Consider the following 21,636-nt stretch of genomic DNA (forward strand, 5'->3'; position numbering starts at 1 on the left):
AGAATTACCGTATGATCCATTAATTACACTACTGGGTATTTACCCAAAGAAAATGAAAACACTAATTCAAAAAGGTATACACGGGGCGCCTGGGTGGCACAGCGGTTAAGCGTCTGCCTTCGGCTCAGGGCGTGATCCCGGCGTTACGGGATCGAGCCCCACATCAGGCTCTTCCTCTAGGAGCCTGCTTCTTCCTCTCCCACTCCCCCTGCTTGTGTTCCCTCTCTCGCTGGCTGTCTCTATCTCTGTCGAATAAATAAATAAAATCTTTAAAAAAAAAAAAAAGTATACACATCCCTATGTTTACTGCAGCATTATTTACACTAGCCAACATATGAAAGCATCCATCAATAGATGAGTGAATAAATAAGAGGCAGTGTTTTATGTGTGTGTATACACACACACACACACACACACACACGATGGAATATTACTCATCCATAAAAAAGAATGAGATCTTGCCATTTGTAACCATGGATGGACATAGATGGTACAATGCTAAGTGAAATGTCAGACAGAGAAAGACAAATATCATACGATTTCACTTATGTGTGGAATCTAAAAAAAAAACACAAATAAATAAGCAAAAGTAAAAACAGACCCATAAATACAGAGAAGAAACCGATGGTTGCCAGATTGGGGGGGGTGTGTAAGGGGATGAGCAAAAAGGGTGAAGGGGAGTGGGAGGTACAGGCTTCCAATGATGGAATGAGTAAGTCACGGGTATGAAAGGTACAGCCAGGGAACATGGTCACTGGTACTGTAGTCAGGCTGTGTGGTAACAGACGGCAGCCACACTTGGGGTGAGCATCGCATAAGGTATAGACTTGTCAGATCACTATGTTGTACACTTGACACTAATGTAACATTGTGTGTCAACTAGACTTCAATTTTTAAAAGATGTGTGCAACTGTGGATTATCTGTTTAAGTGACAACCTCTCATGAGACACGTTCTCTTCTGGAAAGCCGACCCAACAGTGGTGGTTGACACCGTTTCTGGAGAATACCAGTGAGGTGGCTCTCAAACTCTGTAGAGGCTTAGCTCGGTGTAGGAGCATGCATTTCTCACATGCGTGGGTAACTGAGGGACCTCACTGAGGCCTTTAGGTGAGATTTTCATTCTGCTTCCTCTTCGTCCCCTCAAAATCTGACAGCTGAGCCGCTCTTAGTTTGAATTTGTCTCTGAAGTCCCGACCCCTGTGGGGAAAGCGCACACCAGGCCTCAGTCAGGCAAGCGGCTCCTTTAAGGAAGCAAGCGCGCTGATTGGTCGAGTTTCGGAGTCACTGTCCAGGCCATCCAATCCTGAGGCTCTGCCGGGCAGTCCCGGTCCAGTCGCGGTCAAGGGGAACCCCGGGGCCTGCAGGCCTCTGCACCGAGTACGGTCTCTGCACCACCGCCGCCCGCTGTCCAGTGAGTGAGCGCCTGCCGGAAGGCCCGCGGGCAAAAGGCTGGGAGGGTGGGGGGCTCGGGCCGCCGGGCCGCCGCTGCCCGCGAGGGCTCCCGAGCCCCGCGCATGCTGGGCCGCGGTGCGCCCGCTCCTCGGGAGCACCCTCAGTTGGCTCTCCTCCCGTCCCCGGTGCTGACCGGTATCTCCAACCTCGCTTCCGAAGAGCCGGTTCTCCTCGCAAAGACTCCTGGCCCTTCCCGTATGGATGTAACCGAGTTGGGGAAAGTAGGCAGATCATTATTAATGGAAATAAGCTCACGACTGCAGGAAATACCCAAGTTGCAACAATTGGGTCTACATTAGGGAAAACCTCCCGGAAGCTGTGGGTTGGTTCTTGGCTGGAATACGCAGGGGAAGTGGCCCAGTTTGAATGAAACGTAAAAAAGACCAGAAACCGATTGTAATTATGCCACCAGTCATACATGTAAGTAATGTGTCATTTGATCAGGAAATGAATCAGCACAGACATTTGGATGACAAGAGGTAATGGGTCATGAACTTATCTCCCTGTCCCTCTCTCTCTCTAAGTAAAATCAAATCCTAGTTCCCGGGGTGACTGGAGGAAGGCTGCCTGGAGCTTGCAGCCACTGCAGTCCTCAGAAATACCCCTTCCTATTGTAAACTACAGCACAGCTGAAAGGGGCTGGAGCATTAAAGAGCGCTTTCTAAGGTCTCAGGAGTAATCAAAGGAGAAATGAAGGCAGAAGGGACCAAATCAGCATTCTCAGCCCTCTGAGATGCACTTTTTAGTTTTAAGTAGCAACACATTTGTCACCAGTGATTAAGTGCTGGAATTTTTCAAAGACTTATTCAATTGAGTGAATTCGAAATTATCCCTATTGCAAGATCACTCTTGATTTCGGAGAGAGAAAGCTGAGAGCATTCTGGCCATCCTAAGGAATGTCCTAGACTTTGGAAAATGGCTTGGTTAGGATGGGGAAGGAGAGGGAAGTTGACACTACTGACCCCAGGGCATAGTTCACAAAGTGTTGTACACTCATTTTCAGGTGTGGTTTCCATTGAGGAATGCGGGGAAGTTCTTCATCCTGCTAGGATTTTACCTTTAACTCTTGGGAGCGTTCTCTAACACATCCAAACTACCATCCAGACCCAAGAAACTGAGGTCCAAAAACAGGTAAGCCCACCCTAACCTTCCAGATAGTTTTCTCTTCCCTAGATGGCTGACATGAGGACTATCTCTCCACTTCAGGAGAGGTCCCACCCCGTTATAAACAGGGGCACTGTAACAGACACAGTTCTGTGATATATGGTGTATGTGTCTGTGTGTGTGTGTAGGAATGGCATTAGAGGACAGTTGTTTTCTTTATAAACATTTGCAGCATATGTAAAAATTCAGTCATTTACTCCTATGTACAGAAAAAAAATAAGGAATGGCAAGTGACCTGAGCTAGGTTTCTCTTGTACCAGTCATGCTCTATGCAAACATTTGTGGGAAAAAGACATTATGGGGACTGCCTAGATGGAAAATATATTGCTCCTTCCTTCAAGCAAGTCTGGTCTTCTGTTGGAGACAGCTGACTTGGGGGTGTCAAAGTCTGCAGAAAGGCGAGAACTTCTGTAAGGTCTCCCTGTCCTCATGGGGTGGCCTCTAACTCTGGACAGAGGATGGAGTGGGACAGTGGCACAGGGACAGGGAAACCTCATGACCTGCCTCTTCGCTACAGTTCAGCCTCCTTTGTCCAGCACTGAGGCTGACTCTGGATCAGAGGTCCCTATAATTCAAGGATGCATCTTTGACCAGAATACAGGGAAGCCACTGAAGGCTGGCTAGCAGTTCCCATTCACTTGGAGCCTAATTAGCAAAGATAACCCATTCTACCTACCTGGCATGAAATGCCCTCCCTCCCCCCATATCTTCTCCCCAGTTAGCTACTTCCTCATGAGGATATGGAAAATAGAAGCTCTTATGGGTTTCTCAAAGAAGAGTGTGAATTCTGGGTAGAAAGCATTGAGACTGACCAATTTGACCTGAGGTTCACAACCCTTCTCAGTAGACTACCAAAGGGGATCAGCAATATTATTGAGAATAGAGCAGTTGTAACTTCCCTGAGTTTTGCAGTCTTTTGAAAGTAAAATTAATAACTCATTGAAGGCCTTCTGTATCTACCCGATTGGATTAAGAACAAAAAATTGAATTTGGGCCCCGTAGAAGTGATGGCTCACTTAAGAACTTCTTGAGTAACATAAATAAGATAGGCAATGCCATGTATTCATTTAAAAATTGCTTTTCCCAGAACATTTAAGTATCATTTTGTTTTTCCCCTCTTGAGAACTTCAGTAGTATCCTGAAGAGAACAAAGGTGGAAGCTGGAAGAGGATGGCCAAGGGATATCAGCAGTGAATGACAGAATAAGGGGTAATATAGGAGAGAGGTGGAGATTACAGGAAGAGTATTGACATAGTGACCTTGAGACACCTAAAACTTCCTAAAACACAAATGCAAGGAGCACAGGGAAATCTGTCCTTCAGGTGTACAATGCATCTTCTGAATCACCCCTTCTCAGAAACAAAGTTTCTGTCATCCAGCTGTACAGAAGGTAAGAGGATAGGTGGTATCCACCCTGTCCCTCATAGAAAAGAGAGTGGTCTCTTTGCTTGTAAGCATTCATTTCTTCAAGATTTACAGTGGGAAGAAAAATCAGGAAACATGGAGCTATATACCTACAGAGCAGGAGAAGATTTTAAAAGTCATATAAGTTTAGCCCCTGGTCTTAGGTGAGCAAATGTTGGGTGGGCTGGTTAAGTTTGCCCAAGATCAGACAGCTAGTTAGAACCAAGGACTATAATCTACACCATGTTCCCGGGAAATTTGTCTTTTTTTTTTTTTTTTTACATTGTTATAAGCTTATGGTAGCCCAAAGCAGAGCATATGAGGATATATGTAGAATATATTGTTTTAAGCCTCTTTGCTTTTTCACATTTTAGGTCAAGATGGGGTTTATATTCTCAAAATCTATGAGTGAAAACATGAAAAACCAACAGGAGTTTATGCTTATGAATGCTCGACTCCAGGTACATTTTCAAATAATTAAGCTTTTATGTTGTTACAGTGATTAAAGTTTCTACAACATGTACCCCAGCAGTACTGTTCTCTTTGACCCCAAAAGGTAAAATGTTCTTGGGGCTCCATCCTCAGAATCAAGATGAAATGCATTATTAATTTTCTCTGGTGAATGGGTGTGCTTAGATCTCCAGTTGAGATACTTGTGTAAAAATTTCCATACTGAAGTAAGACATAACTGCTTAGAGTGTATGGTAGGTAGAATGATGCCCCTACCCTCACCCAGTATCTGCATCCTAATCCCCTGTGAACATGTTGCCTTACATAGCAGAAGGGACCTTGCAATGTGATTAAGGTAAAGAGTTTGTGATAGGGAAGATCCTGGGTTAACCTGGATTATCTGGATGGGCTCAATGTAATCACAAATGTCCTTATAAGGGATAGAGGGAGGCAAGAGGGTCAAAGTCAAAGCAAAAGAGAAATTTGAAGATGCTACACTGCTGACTTTGAAGACAGAGTGAAGGGCAAAGGAATTCAGGTAGCCTCTAGAAGCCGGAGAAGGAAAGGATATGGATTCTCTTCTAGAGCTCAGAGGGAACACAGTCCCACCAGCCCACTTCGGATTTCTGACTCCAGAAATATAAGATAATAAATTTATGTTGTGTTAAGCCACTAAAGTTGATAATTTGTTATAGCAACAATAGGAAATTAATATACGGTGTGAAAACTTAACACTAGATTTATATATAGGCTGGATAGAAAAGATCAAAGTAGAAGATTATCTAATTGCCTACTATAGGTTGTCAAAAAGGATTTTAAATTGTTGGATGTCGTAATCAATTTGACTAAAACAGTTTGACTAAAATTATTTTCCTAAGATTTCAAATGAAGATCTCTTGGCCTTTGGGGTTCGTTATGGCCCTGGGAGTAGAAGATCCTACTGTGAGGCGATACGGCGACTGATTAAAAGTAAGGACTAAAACCAGACCAACTAGGTTTGAATCCCATCTCTACTCCTGACTAGCAGTACGATATGTGCCTCAGCCTCCCAGTCTGTCAACTGGAGGTGACAGTATCCCCTTCAGAGGGTTGTTTTGAGGAGTAATAATGGTAGTGTGTAGAGAGTATAGAGAACAATGCCTCAAGTCTTTCAGAGTAGTGTCTTTCACTTTAAAAGTATTAGTTGTTGCTACTATTACTACTGCTATTAAAAGTGTCTTGTGCAGGATAACAGTTTCTTTTGGGAGAATGGAACAATTTAAAGAATGGAAACTGAATTGTTGTAACAGAGCAGAGCGACCTAGGGGAGACCAAACATTGGGCATACAAACCAGACAAGAATGTCATATACCCAGAGAGTCCTTGTTCAAGACCTTTGGAAACTACAGACTTTTACATCAGTGAAGTCAGGATATGTGAAGGTCTGGGATTTTATCCCACTCACAAGCTAGCGAATAAGCCTGTTACTATTTCATGGACGCTGGCAGAATACAGGAGACACTTCGTCAGAGACAAATGACTTCATTACTCACAGCACAGTAAGCAACATGAGCATGAGGCTGGCACGAGTATCCCCATGCCCCTCAAGTCTCACGTGACAAAGATAGACTTAAATGGGTACTGTGCACTCAGTGGGTTTATGGCACATTTGGGGAACACTGGGCTTGGGGAATCTATTGCTTTAACAGTGATCAGAGAGCCAGAAAAGTTGGGGAAGGACTTGACCTTATTCCTCAAGGTCGTTTGGTGTAAACACAACCCAGAGAAATGGCCTGAATGAAGAACAGTCTGGGCCTGGTATTCTTGGCCTTCTTGGCAAGAATGTGTGGAGACATTCAGGGCCCATAGACAGTTGCCCTTCCCAACAACGTGCCCCTCAGCCTAGCTGACCAGAGCTTTGAGAACAGCCTTGTCTTCTGCTCACTGATCCCAGTGACCACCATAGCTAGTGCTGAATTCAACCAGCAGGAACACTATCAGCACCATCAGTTTTCAGCTTAGGTAAACCAGAGGTAAACCAGGCCCATGCATTTAGGAGAATCTCTGTGAATCCAAGGGCCCTATTAAGCCAGTAGCAGTACTTCATGTGGCAGAGTAGGAGATGAAGATTTTCCCAAAGGGGTAGCTACTACTCCTTTATATAAAACTGAGATGACAGTAGGGCCAGGCCAGTCATACCCTCAAATTCATTTTTATTTGACCAGCAAACAGTCCCCTTCCTTGTAATTGTCATGTCCTAGTTGACCCATGAGGCCTGAGAGTCACAAGCCGCCATGGGTCAGATACTCATTTTTAACAAGAGCTGAGTAGTAGTGAATAGCTTCCCCCGTTTTTTGAAAGGAATATGCTATGGGTTGAACTGTATGTCTTCCCCACAATTCATATGTTAAAGTTCTAACCCCTACTATCTCATAATGTGATGTATTTGGAAAGAGAGAGTCTTTACAGAGTCAATCATGTTAAAATGAAGTCATTAGGATGGGCCCTAATCCAATATATGACGCTGTCCACTTAAAATCGGGAAATTTGGACACAGAGGCATCCCTACAGAGAGAATGCATGTGACTATGAGGTCAGCTATTTATGAGCCAAGGAGAGAGCTGTGGAACAGATCCTAGCACATAGCCCTGGAAAGGAACCAACCCTGCTGACACCTTAATTTTGGACTTCCAGCCTCTGGAATACAGACATTAAATTTCTGTTAAGCCACCGAATTTGTGGTGTACTTTGGTATAGCAGCCCCAGGAAACTAATACAGGAGGCCTGTGGTGCCTGTGTTTGCAGGTGGTGATGCTGTATAGGCAACAGCCTTTCTGGAGATTGGCTGTGATTTTCTCTTCTTCTCCTTGGGATTCTGTATTGCTTCTAATAGACCGCCTGGAAGGGGTCAGGGAATCCCTGAATGAGAGAGTGTCTCCTTATCGCTATGAATATTTACAACATAAACACGTAACACATAAATTTCATTACACATTTATATGCAGGGGACATAAGTGCAGTATCCTGAATCAGCTCAAGGATCACTTTCATTTCCCTTCCTTACTGGAAACGTTGCTCAAACTCTTACCAGTTGAATTCCAGTGCTTTTTTTTTTTTTCCTATGGGAACACAGACCAAAGAATTTAACATGGGAGTTAAATAGTTGTCATAGCAGGGGTTATCTTTGTAGTTAAGGAGACTATACTGTCTCATAGCTGGGGGACACTGGAGAGTGCAAAGGGACAAGGACAGCTTTTTGCCCTTTGGCTCCTTGTTCCAGAATTGGTGCTGCTTCCTCGCCTGCACACCCCTGGCTTCTGGAGGACACTGGTGGTCAGGGGCATCATTCTTCTAGCCTCTACTGGTGTCACTGCTCTGCTCTGCATCCTCAGCTCTTTGGGCCATCCTGCTGTTGAGTTCACCCTCCCCACATGGGACCAAGTGTACTTGGGCACCTGTATCCAACAGAGCCAAAACCATTTGAGTTCCTCCTCTCTCCTCTCTGAAGTTCCTCAGCACACCCAACCTTCCTCCCTAAAGCAGCTGAAGTTGGAGGGAAAGAGTAGCTGAGTGCCAGTGAGCAAGGCTTTGCATTTATTCTCCATTTCAAGGGGCCTCCCTTCAGCCATAGCCACATTGCCTGTCTTTTGGCTGGGCTGTGGGATTTGGCTGCCCCATCTTCTTGATGACACCCTTTCCCTCTCCCACACCACATGCCACAATCACCGCACCACCAGGGCAGCTTATTTGGATTCTACCTTTTGTTGTTCAGCCCCATTTAACACACTGAACAGTGAGAGACCCTTCCTCTGCCTTCCCACTCTAACTACCACCTGGATGAGACTATTTCCAACCAATCTCAGAGAGTCTTTTCATATCCGATAACCCAACCAACGAGGGCCCTTGTCCTCTCTCTTTCAGAACGCCATGTCTCTATCAGTATCTCTTCCTTGTCACTCAAACTGGCAGGCTCTGTGAAAGGTATGGGAGTTTACCCAACTCACAAGTTAACAATTTAGTCTGTTGCTGCTCCGCCGATACTCAGAACAATGAGGAAGACTTGTTACAATGCAGCAAGCAGCACAAGTATGTTTATTACAAGCATGAGATGCTTTATATGTATCCCACGTCTCATGGACGGCGTGGAGGCAGACGTAACTGGACGCAGAGGTGGATATAATGGTTTGTGGTATAACTGAGGATCAGAAGACTGTGGGGTCTACTACTTCTACCATGTGTGGTCAGCAAGGCTGCCCTTAGGTTAGACATGTTACTTCATCTCTCAGGAATCCTTATTGCAAACACAACCCTGAGAAATGGCCCATGTAAACAGCAGTCAGAGCCTGTATCCTCGGCCTACCCAGTAAAAAGTACAGGAATGCTCATGGCCCATGCAGATTGATTCTCCCAACATATGTTTGGTTAAGAAGATTAGTTTTTCCTTGTTGATTATCTTCTAATTTTAAGGAAAGATGACAAAGAGAATAGAGATTAACATGACTCAAGCAGCTTTCCAACCCCAAAGCTACTTAAGTTCTTTTTTTTTTTTTAAAGATTTTTTTATTTATTTATTCGACAGAGATAGAGACAGCCAGCGAGAGAGGGAACACACGCAGGGGGAGAGGGAGAGGAAGAAGCAGGCTCATAGCAGAGGAGCCTGACGTGGGGCTTGATCCCATAACGCCGGGATCACGCCCTGAGCCGAAGGCAGACGCTTAACCGCTGTGCCACCCAGGCGCCCCTCAAAGCTACTTAAGTTCTGATCATAGCTGGGACAGCCTAGAGAGAAACATAATCAGTAGAAATTTTGGAAGGTCAGGTGGGTCCTCAAAATGTTCCCCGTTTAAAGGAATTAAACTTCTAACATCATTCCTAGGGTTTAGAGCTATTCTTTTATTGAAAAAAAAGCATCACAAAACATTTGATATATACTGGAGAGTATATTTATAATATAAGTTATGAAGCGTAATAAAATGAGCACCAATGATCAGAATACCCCTGAAGCTACCCACAGGTAGGTTCCATCCTACATGTTGAGTGAACCAACAGCTAAAGCTGGCCTGGAATTGACCTCATATCCCAGAGCCCCTGGGACTGAGCAGGACTCAGCAAATGTAAAGAATGAGCCAATGGAGCAGAAGATTACATGTCTTTGCAAGTTCTTCAAAAGATTTTTTAAAACCCCAGTTGAAACACCATAGGCACTAATGCCTTTAGCTCATGATAACATGTCTTTTGGCTCTTTTCCTATTTAAGGGCATCTCAATAAAAGGGTAAATAGAAGAAATAAAGCAAAACTTTTATTAAAGAAAAGCCTAATGACTAGAATCATTTTCCCAGTGGTTTTTTTCTTAGTTCTACCTTTTTTTTTTTTTTTTTTGGTAAAAAAAGAAAAACCATAATTCAATAATCCCATATTATTGGATTTTTCTTTTCTTTTCTTTTTTTTTTTTTTTTGTCATTCAGGGAAAAGGACCAGAATTAGATATTCAGCTATATCTCATACCAGTGTCCAGGATCCTAAATGGATGTACATTCTATTCACCCAGGGGCCTTGGGATATTTAGTCCCATCCAGACCAGTTAGATCTCTTCATGGCCAGGCATGTTCTTATTGTTCTAAGCTCTCCAGGGGACAGTAACACACAGCCTAGCTTGAGACCTCTGCCTTTTCTTTTTCTATGATGCTACATAATTATAACTAATGATTGGCAGGGATTTAATATAATGCATATTGAAGATGAAACCAAATAAGTTCTCAATTTAAGTAAGCTAATCATGTCACTGGAGTCTGATCAATAAAAATTTATAAAAGTTCAAATCAGAGAGTTTTTTTTATGAACAACTTTGGTTCAAGTTGGGCTGGAGGGGTTTTACACTACTAGTTATAAAGATGTTTTCAGATCATCAGCAAACTTCAGTTTCCCATTGCTTTGTTTAGCCTCTGTTACTGTGGATGGTAGATGGATGGCTATACTCAGTAATCTAAGGATCACTCAGATAAAAATGAATACTTCCGGGGCGCCTGGGTGGCACAGCAGTTAAAGCGTCTGCCTTCGGCTCAGGGCGTGATCCCAGCGTTATGGGATCGAGCCCCACATCGCTCCTCCGCTATGAGCCTGCTTCTTCCTCTCCCACTCCCCCTGCTTTTGTTCCCTCTCTCGCTGGCTGTCTCTATCTCTTCAAAAAAAAAATAAAATCTTTTAAAAAAAATGAATACTTCCTTAAAATGCCATTAGATGGCATACCTAAACTAATTTTATATCACCTGAGTGGCCAGTAAAGCACTTTGATGTTAAACAATAGGATGGAAACTGGAAGTAGAAAGCAGAAAGAATGAAGGAAGATTCCATAGGTCCACGCCATGCTCTAGTGCTATGTAGGCAAAGCAGATACGGTCCATGTAAAGATGAGTCAGTAGCCTATTTGCTGTTTACTGTGTATAGGCAACAAACTAAAGATTTAAAAACTACATGAAAGCCATCCTTTGAACTGTATGTCTATTGTTAGAGTTTGGTGTTAAGGAAATGAGGTATAGTTATAAACCAAAAAAATACAGTTATTTAATATTACAAAATAATGTGCTATATGCTAAGCAGGACTCAGAAATATATAAGGTACAGGCTCTGTATTCAAGGAACTTCTCATTTAGTTTGGTGGGAAGAGGATGAGTTATGCTGCAATAACCAGCAGAACACTGGCCCCCTAAAGATATCCACACCCTAATCCCTGGAACTTGTGAATATGTAACCTCATGTGGCAAAATGAACCTTGCAGACGTGATTAAGGGAGCAGACCTTGAGATGGGAAAATTATCCTTGATTATTATCCGTGTGGACCCAATCTAAACACACAAATTCCTAAAAGTGTAAAGGTAAAGACAAAAAAGAGATATAGGGGCGCTTCAGTGGCTCAGTCGTTATGCGTCTGCCTTCGGCTCAGGTCATGATCCCTGGGTCCTGGGATCTAGCCCCGCTCCCTGCTCGGCGGGAGGCCTGCTTCTCCCTCTCTCACTCCCCCTGCTGGCGTTCCCTCTTTCGCTGGTCTCTCTCTGTCCAATAAATAAATTAAATCTTTTAAAAAGAGCGAGAGAGAGAGATACCATATGATTTCACTCATATGTGTAATTCAAGAAACAAAACAAATGAGCAAATAAAAAAAAAAGAGAAACAACAACAAAAAACAGGCTCTTCACTATAGAGAACAAACTGAGGGTTACCAGAGGGGAGGTTGTGGGGATGGGTGAATTAGGTGAAAGGGATTAAGATACACTTATGATGAACACTGAGTAACGTATAGAACTGTTGAATCACTATACTGTACACCTGAAACTAATATAACACCGTATGTTAAGTATATTAGAGCTAAAAAAAATTTTTTTTAAGTAGGCTGCACGCCCAACATGGAGCGCAACGCAGGGCTTGAACTCACAACCCTGAGAAGGAGCCTGAGCTCAGATCAAGAGTTGGCCACTTGGCTGAGGCACCCAGGTGTCCCTGGAGTTTTTTTGTTTTTTTTTTTTTTTAAGAGAGAGGGGTGCCTGGTGGCTCTGTTGGTTAAGGGGCTGACTCTTGGTTTCTGCTCAGGTCATGACCTTGGGGTCCTGGGATCAAGCCCTGTGTCAGGCTCCATGCTCAGTGGGGAGTCTGCTTGAGCATCTTCTCTTTGCTCTCCCTCTGCCCCTCCCCCCACTCTCACTCTCTCTCCTTCTCTCTCTAAAAAATAAATGAAATAAATCTTTTTAAAAAAGAGGGAGAGAGAGGTGATGTTGCTGGCTTTTAAGATGGAGGAAGAGAACCCCCAGCCAAGGAAAGCAGGTGACCTCTAGAAACTGGAAAATGCTAGGAAACACATTGTCACCTAGACTCTCAGAAAGGAATGCAGCTTGCAAGACCTTGATTTCAGACCTGTGTCAGACTTCTGATGTCCAGAAGTAAGAGATAGTAATTTGTGTTGTTTTAAGCTACTAAGTTTGTAGTAATTTGTCTATATAGCAGTCTAGGCTGTGATAGGATTATTTCTACAACATAAAATATAGTGTGTACTCAATACAGGCTTTTTCAAATATATAAAAATTAAAACAACAAATAACTGTTATGAGAACTTTTTGAAATTGCTTAAACTTCTATAATTCCCAACAATCTGCCATTCTTATGCCCTCTCATCTGTTTTTTTGAGGTGAAATCTGTACCAACATCTCGAAATAAGAAGGCCTTAATGTTCTGAGGCAAGCAAGAGAGTATAGTGTCTGCTTTGTAGAGAGTCTTGCTCCAACAAGGAACCCAAAATGTAAAGCAGGTAGTGAAGAGGGGAGGAAACCAGCCAACTCTATCTGTATGTAGAAGGATGAGCAAGTGGGAGTTGGCTCCAGAACGAGAAGTGACCAGAAAGTGCCTTGAAGAAAAGAGGCAGCATGTCAACACAAGCTCACCAACAGTGGGGGAACCTGCATTTACGAGTCTTCAACTTACCCTCTAAAACTCACTTCTGTCCAGCCCCCATCCCTGCTACCTGCTCCTACCCTCCCTGTGCCCCTTACTCATAATCATTCTTCTGAGGTTTATTTTTATTGTAGTAAAACACACATAATATAAAATTCATCATCTTAAAGTGTACAATTCAGTGACATTTACAATGTTGTGCAACCATCACTACTATTTAATTCCATAACATTTTCATCAAAAGGAAACCCCGTGCCCATTAAGCAGTCAATCCCCATCATCCCTAATCCCTGGTAACCATTCATCTGCTTTCTGTCTATATGGATTTGCCTGTTGTGGACATTTTATATAAATGGAATCACACAATGTATTTTTGTGTCTGGCATGAATCAGTATTCATTCCTATTTATGACTAAATAACATTCCATTGTATAGATATACCACATTTTGTTTGTCCATTCATCAGTTTATGACATTAAGATTTCCATTTTTTGGCCATTGTGAATAGTGCTGCTATGATGAGTCCTTTAAGTTTTTATTTGAACACTTGATTTTCAGTTCTTTTGAGTATATACCTAGGAGTGGAATTGCTAGATCACATAATTTTATGTTTAACTTATTGAGGAACCACAAAAATGCCTCCCATGATGGCTGTACCATTTTACATTCTTATCACAATGTATGGCGGTTACTATTTTTCCACATCTTTGCCAATACATGTTATCTCCCCCCCCTTTTTTTTCATTCTACCCATTCTAGTGGGTTTGAAGTTGTTTCTCTCTCTCTCTCTTTTTTTAAGATTTTATTTATTTATTTGTCAGAGAGAGAGCACACAAGCAGAGGGAGTGGCAGGCAGAGGGAGAAGCAGGCTCCCCGCTGAGCAAGGAGCCCAATCAGTACTCAATTCCAGGACCTGGGGATCATGACCTGAGCAGAAGGCAGACACTTAACTGACTGAGCCACCCAGGTGTCCCTCATTGTGGTTTTGACTTGAATTTCCCTAATAACTAATAATATTTTTTCATGTATTTGTTGGCCATTCATATATCTTCTTTGGAGAAATGTCTATTCTAGTCCTTTGCCTATTTTTAAATTGGGTTGTTTTTATTTTTGTTTTTGAGTTGCACTGATGAAAGAAATTAAAGATGACACAAAGAAATGGAAAGACATTCCATGCTCATGGATTGGAAGAACCAATATTGTTCAAATGTCTATACTCCCCAAAGCAATTCACACATTTAATGCAATCCCTATCAAAATACCAAAAACATTTTTCACAGAGCTAGAATAAGCAATCCTAAAATTTGAAAGAAAAAAAAAGTCCATCTTTACCCCTTGCCCCCCCAGTGATTTGAGATTTCACCTTCGCTAAGCTTCTGTATATACTCAACGCTGTCTCTGGACATGCTATTCCAGTGGCCAATTTGTCTATTCATGTACCAGTACCTCACTACTGTAATTTTAGGTGCTTTATAGTATGTTTTAATGCCTGCTTAAGCTAATATATCCTTGTAGTTTATTTTTTCAATGTTTATTACATATTTGCATTTTCATAAAACTTTAGTATCAACTTGTCCAACTCTATAAAATAGTTTGTTGATTTTTTAAAATTAGGACTGCATGCATTTATAAATTTACTTAGGAAGAACTGTTGAGTCATTCTACCCAAGAACAGAGTATTTTCCCCCCCTTATTAGAGTCTATTTTTATGTCTTCCAGGAGTTTATAAATGAATTACAGTCTAAACCAAAGTGGGTTTTTTGTTTAAAAAAAAAAAGAGGCATTTAAGTTAAATTTCAAAATTTCCTGTAAATTATTATAAAAATAATCTTTCAGTTGAATTCCTTGCCTATTTGGCAAGGGACTATGTAAGCAGTGCATATGATGGCAGGACATTCTTACTCTGAAATGTGCAAGACTGAAGAGTAGGAAGACAGAGAGAATGGCAGAACTTCGATGGCACAATTGGAAATCTAGAAAGGAAAACTGAGCCCAGACTGCTGCCTACTGGATTTAAGGCCAGGATATGGCTGCTAAGGACTGTGGATTCACTCTCCTTGTATGCACTGGGAAAATCACAGGCACTAGGGGCAGGCACATGTAGGGCCAACCTTGGCTCCATCACTTACTTGTTTTATGACCTTGGATAAATGATGTAGGTTCTCTGAATCTCAGCTTCATCACTATGATGGGGAGAAGGATACCCAACTACTATCCAGTATGGTAGAGGAGATGCTCAAAAATGTTCCCTTCTTTCTCATTTATCTACTTTCCTCTCTCTTATGTGCTCACAGTCACTACTTCATTTTTTATCCCATCTCTAATTTCATTCTCCATTTTTTATTCATTTTTTTATCTTTCCCCTTCTCTATAACTTCAACTCTGCAGTCAGGCATATGCTTTTCTAGTTCCCTTTCCCCTCTGCCTTGTAAGTGTTTAGCACTTTAAATAATCAATCCTGATAATGGGGCTAGATCATTTAGCCTGTCAGCTCCATAACCTCTCATAGGCACTCCTGATCCCACTGAGCATGCTCAGCCATAAGACACTGAGATATTTACGGGTGTCCCTTCTAGAGCCAATGGCAGAACCTAAGTCATTCCTGAAGGTTCCTGCAATCTGATCCAGAGAAAATTAAATATATTCCTGTGGCCACCTTAGTACAAAAAGGAATGGCTTCTTGGGGTGCCTGGGTGGTGCAGTCGTTAAGTGTCTGCCTTCAGCTCAGGGCGTGATCCCGGCGTTACGGGATCAAGCCCCACATCAGGCTCCCCTGCTATGAGTCTGCTTCTTCCTCTCCCACTGTCCCTGCTTGTGTTCCCTCTCTCTCTGGCTGTCTATATCTCTGTCAAATAAATAAATAAAATCTTAAAAAAAAAAAAGAGGAATGGCTTCTTGTTCATTCTTTTTGCTCATATGATATTTTAGGATTCTTCCCCCCCCCCCAGGAAATTTCTGAACAAAGAAAAAAAAATCCCAGTTTAAAATTAGTTCACTAAATACTAATTTATTTGTGATGTATGTGAAATACAGCAAAGGAATTGACATAAACTTAGGAAGGTAATGAGTAAGCACTATCCTGAAGAAACAGAGTAATTGGGAGGAAAATAGTTCCTTTCTTTTTTTTTCCTCTTTTTTTCATATTTAAATTCAATTAATTAACATATAATGTATTATTGGTTTCAGAGGTAGAGGTCAGTGATTCATCAGTCTTATACAATACCCAGAGCTCATTACATCGCATGTCCTCCGTAATGCCCATCACCCAGTTACTGCCCCCTCCAGCAACCCTCAGTTTGTTTCCTATGAATAAGAGTCTCTTATGATTTGTCTCTCTCTCTGATTTCATTTTGGTTTTTTTCCTCTCTTCCCCTATGATCCTCTGTTTTGTTTCTTAAATTCCACATACGACTGAGATCATATGATAATTGTCTTTCCCTGATTGACTTACTTCGCTTAGCATAATACCCTCTAGTTCTAGCCACGCCATTGCAAATGGCAAGATTTCTTTTTTTTTTTTTTTGATGGCTGAGTAGTATAGATGAATGGATAAAGAAGATGTGGTATGTATACACAATGGAATACTACTCAGCCATCAATAGTTCCTGTCTTAAGTGCCATGTATTTAAATCTGATTGACTGTAAGAGCAATTTAAAGTATGCTTTTATTACAGAATTGTTGAATCGCTATATTGTACACTTGAAACTAATATAATACTATATGTTAACTAAACTGGAATTAAAATTAAAAACTTACTAAAATTAAAAATAAAGTATGCTTTTGTTATAATCATTGAATAAAATTATTTCCTGTTTCCAATTTTTCTTGTCAAGAGATTTGGACATCTATTCCAATACTTAGCATTTACTTTACAACTAATATTGATTTGTACATAACCATAATTTTTTATTAAAATTTTTTTAAAAAGTAACTTAAAATTTGTTGCCCATCTTCAGTACTTGCTAAGACTTTGGATCTGATCTAAACCAGAACTCTGGAAACATTCTTTCTTACACAATTAAATCTTATTTCATATAAATCAGGTCACTGCTTTATTATTCTGTTTGATCCCCTCTTCCTGCCCCTACTAGATCCATTCTCTGCCTTTCCCTGCCCGTGTCTGGGGGGTGTGAACCTCAGCCGTGCGTCTCCCAGGCTCCCGTGCTCTCTGGCTTCAGGTTGGACTCAGCCAGTGGGAGGCACCAGCAGGAGCCTGGAGGGTGAGAAGACAGTGAATTTAGGTATATGGTCCTGGAGGTGGCAGTGGTTTCCTAGAGTCACAGCTCATTTCAAGCTTTGTCTCTTTCATAGCTCCAGGACTCACAGGGCTCTGGTAAACACTGTGTCCTTCCTTTTCTCCTTCCAGCCTCAGTGTTAATGGCTGTCAACCATTTGTCGCCCCTGGGTGCTTCACTGTCCCTTGTGGTTACCTTAAACCCTGCCCGCAGTCAGTGCAGTCTCTCCTTTAAATGAATTTAAGTGAGAAGAATTTAATGAAGGTGCCTATCGACACCATACAAACAAACTAATGGGTATGTTTATGTTTTTCTATGAAAAACTAACATTTAGAAGATACCTGCATTTATTATGAACACTAAAAATACACACTTTTAAATTAATATGCATTAAACTCTAACAATGCTTCTGACAAGTGTAGATTGAGTGCAATGCCCTCCAAACCAGCTGAGTACAAGAAAACTTGAATGACTTCACTGTCATTAATGTATATAAAAAGGCTGGTTATGTAAGATAGGGAGAAATGGAGACCATGGGGAACTGGAGATCCATGTCCTGCCTAAAGCATAGAAATTCAAGTGGTTATAAAAAAACACTATTTATTTATCTTAAAGATTTTATTTATTTATTTGTCAGAGAGAGAGAGCACAAGCAGGGGGAGCTGCAGGGCACCTGGGTGGCTCAGTCGTTAAGCGTCTGCCTTTGGCTCAGGGTGTGATCCCAGGGTCCTGGGATTGAGCCCCGCATCAGGCTCTTCTGCTGGGAGCCTGCTTCTTCCTCTCCCACGCCCCCTGCTTGTGTTCCCTCTCTCGCTGGCTGTCTCTCTCTCTGTCATTTAATAAATAAATAAAATCTTAAAAAAACAAAAAACAAAAACCAGGGGAGCTGCAGGCAGAGGGAGAAGCAGGCTCCTCACCGAGCAGGGAGCCCGATGTGGGGACCCAATCCCAGGACCCTGGGATCAGGACCTGAGCCGAAGGCAGACGCTTAACCACTAAGCCACCCAGGCACCCCCTTATTGCTTAAATTATTATTACTTTAGATTTTTGCTGAGCTCCTGTTTATTTCCACGTTTGAGCTTATAGTGATGTCTATTGCGCAGGTTGGATAACAGAATACTAGATTTTTGTATTTGAAAATGATAGGTATTCATATCAATCACAAACACAAACACAGTGATATAATTAAAGCCAGCAACAGCAAATTTTCTTTCCTTCTAAAAATAAAGTTTTAAAGTCAAAACATTTTAAAAATTCTAATCCAATTATTTTATGATCTATATAACTTGATTTCTAGAGTTTTTGAAGGTGAAATCTCCCAGTACCCTACTTCTACTTGTCCTTAAATTTAGGTATAAATTTGCAAAGCAATGCTTCAAGGTGTTTTTGGAAAAATATGTGATAATTATATTATACTGCTATGTAGCACTGTAATCAACATGTTGGCATTTCTACTTGCTTCTTATTAATGTTTATGTAAAATACAGAATGCCAAAGAGAATAGTCTGATATTCATTTTTTTAGGGTTTATTGAGCTCTAACAGTATGCCAGGCATTGTGTTGGTCAATGAAGACACAGAGAAGAAGAGACAAAATTGAGTAATTTTATAGTATTTGTATGTTCTGGAATGGTTCATAATTTCACATAGTGCTTTTCTTGGAAAAAGAAATGGTTGGATCATTTTCAGTAAAGAAAAATTTTGTGTTCTCTTTGAATCTATTTGGCAAATTAATGATGTTAGTTTTCGGTTTATGGTTAGGTTCAGTTCAAGTATTTACCAATGATAAATTAGAAACATGTGGGCCATTACATTTTGGATTTATTACATGAATAGGATTATAAAATTTAGGATTTGAATTTTTTTAAAGATTTTATCTATCTATTTGAGAGGGAGAGAGAGAGAGCATGAGCAGGGGGAGAGGCAGAGGGAGAGGGAGAAGCAGATTTCCCACTGAGCAGGGAGCCAACATGGGGTTCAATCCCAGGACCCCGGGGATCATGACCTGAGCCAAAGGCAGATGCTCAACTGACTGACCCACCCAAGCACCCAGGATTTGAATTTTTGTTGTGTACGGACATTTTCACCTGATTTTTAAATCATTATACATGGTTTGGGTGATAAATTATATAGTATAAAATATTTATTTTCACTTATGAACCAAAAAGGAAAAATATTAATTTGAAGCTGTATTTATTTTAAAGAAAATTTGAACATGAAGGCTTCAAAGCTTAAATTATACTGGAGTGGGTGATTATAGGTGATTTTCCTCTCTTGACAAATCTTTCTGCAAATATATATATATATTTATTATTATTTATACATATTTATATTATATATATTATTATTTATATATTATACATATAAAATATACAAAGACAAACAAAAAACACACTGACAACATTGCTATAGGCCTTAACATTAACAACTGCTGATCTACTCACAGGCTTTGTAAGGGTTTTTTTAGACATGTATTATAATAAAAAATCAATCCACCATAAAAGCTGATCGGGAATATATATTTTAATTAAATATTTTCAGCATTTAAATATATGCATGTTTAAAGGCTTTATGAACTTGAAGGCAAAGGAAATTCTATTTAGATATTTTTTAAAAAACTGTTAAAATTAATGCATTTCTAAGTATCACTTTTCTAGCATGTCCCTTTAATAACATCAATTAGAACTTTTATTTTGCAAGAACTGTCATTTTCAAGAACTGGAAATCCAGACTGCACAGCTATGAGGAAAAGGGGGAGGAGGGACCTGCCTGCTATGATAGATAAAAGGAAGGATGACCAATGTTCATCAAGCTGTACATGCAATGTTCATGTCCAATGTTCATGCAAGAAATGTAAGGTTAAAATGAAGATGGCAGTGGTTTTGTCCACTTTATGTCTTCTGTTATACAAAAAAACTACTGCCATTAAACACCTTAACATGATTTAGTGTGCTCACATGTGTGCTCTGTCTCTGTATCTCTCTGTGTACATATGCACGTATATGGGGGGGTGCATTTAGATATATATTTAAACAAATATATATCTATAAATAAATACACATATATATTTAAATATGATATAATTTTGCCTAAAATTTATAATGTAAACAAAGGCATTTCAGATGTGGACCTCTCTAGTAAGAAGATCCCAAAGGCCCATCTAATTGCTTTTTGGCCCTCACATTCTACCATGGGGTGGGGTGCAATGGAAAAGAATGCTAGCATGTTCATAGCTTTATCAAACTGAGAAGTTAGAGCATCTAAGTAGTAATCACTTCAAAATGAAACTTCATCACAGGGAAGTTCACCAAAGGAACTTCACCAAAGAGAATCAAACCATGTTGCTATAAAGAGGGAAGATCACTACTCCCTTCCTTTAGTCAAAGCCTTGTGCCACTTTCTTGACTTAGCAGAATTAACTTTTCCCATTGGATCACTTGATGTGGTCCTTATCGTTCAGTGCCTACATCGCTTTTGTGATTAAGAGCCTATAACTTCTGGTGGTGGGGGACTGGGAGGAGGGGTATCCCTGGCAAGCTAAAGTTCCATGCCTAGGCCCTAGGTTTCTCAGTCCTCTTGAATTGGAGCAGCAAATCATTTCTGGAGGATGAGCTTTCCCCTGATGCTCCTCCTTTGGCAGAGGGAATGAGAATGCAACTAGAGCCCTATCAGCTCACATAGTCACAAAGAGAACCTCACATTTGGATGGGACCTTATTCCTGTCTGCTCCCATTTTGCCGTTTATTCACTGACTATCCTTATCTCTCTTGCTGCATGCCTTCAGAAGATGTGTTCCAGGCTCAGCTTTAATCTATCTGCTCAAATTTTGGTACCTCTGCTACAAAGTTCTTATTTGCACAGATGTGAGCTAGGCCACCCTTCGAATTCTATATTCACAGTCCTACCCTTTAAATACAAGGAAATCAGATGGAGAAAAAAGTAACCAAGTAACTGCCTCAGAACTAGGGGTAGAAGTTTACAAACCTGAGCGGGTGTGCTGAGTACAGCTGACATGAATGTCAGCCAATATTCCCTCTTTTTACCCCATTCATTCAGTAAACCTCAGGGGAGCACCTTGGACAATGGTCTGCAGTTACTCCACTTCCTCCTGCCCCCGCCACAGGCAAATACCCAAAAGCCCCCTACATTGCTGGCCATTACTTCATGCTTTCCTTTATTTATTCATTTATTCATTAGTCATTCAACAAATATTTATTGAACACCTATCTCAGTTGATGGGGATGTGAAACTGAACCAAATGACTGCTCTTACAAAGTCTACATTTTAATGGAGATGACACACAAGGAAATAGAAGTTAGACTGAGACACACAATATGATGAACTAAGGCTGGATGTGGGGTCAGGGAAGAGCGGTCTCTGAAGAACACATTTTATTTTTTTTTTATTTATTTTTTTTATAATTAATTTTATTTTATTAAATTATGTTAATCACCATACAGTACATCCCCTGATTCTGATGTAAAGTTTGATGCTTCATTAGTTGCGTTATA

The 21,636-nt window shown here is 40.9% G+C and overlaps 1 protein-coding gene across 1 annotated transcript in view; it reads left to right on the forward strand.

Moving 5' to 3' along the window:
* Nucleotides 1-1,276: 1,276 nt before the first annotated feature.
* Nucleotides 1,277-21,636, forward strand: part of PLGRKT (plasminogen receptor with a C-terminal lysine) — a 48,256-nt gene continuing 27,896 nt past the window's right edge. The window contains exons 1-3 of the mRNA XM_019804253.2: nucleotides 1,277-1,412; nucleotides 2,457-2,584; nucleotides 4,396-4,482. Coding sequence (XP_019659812.1) covers nucleotides 4,402-4,482 — 81 coding nt within the window. The 5' untranslated portion in view covers nucleotides 1,277-1,412; nucleotides 2,457-2,584; nucleotides 4,396-4,401. The remainder of the gene's footprint in view (nucleotides 1,413-2,456; nucleotides 2,585-4,395; nucleotides 4,483-21,636) is intronic.

This window comes from Ailuropoda melanoleuca, chromosome 17, assembly GCF_002007445.2.
Source record: "Ailuropoda melanoleuca isolate Jingjing chromosome 17, ASM200744v2, whole genome shotgun sequence".
In the NCBI taxonomy this organism is placed as follows: domain Eukaryota; kingdom Metazoa; phylum Chordata; class Mammalia; order Carnivora; family Ursidae; genus Ailuropoda; species Ailuropoda melanoleuca.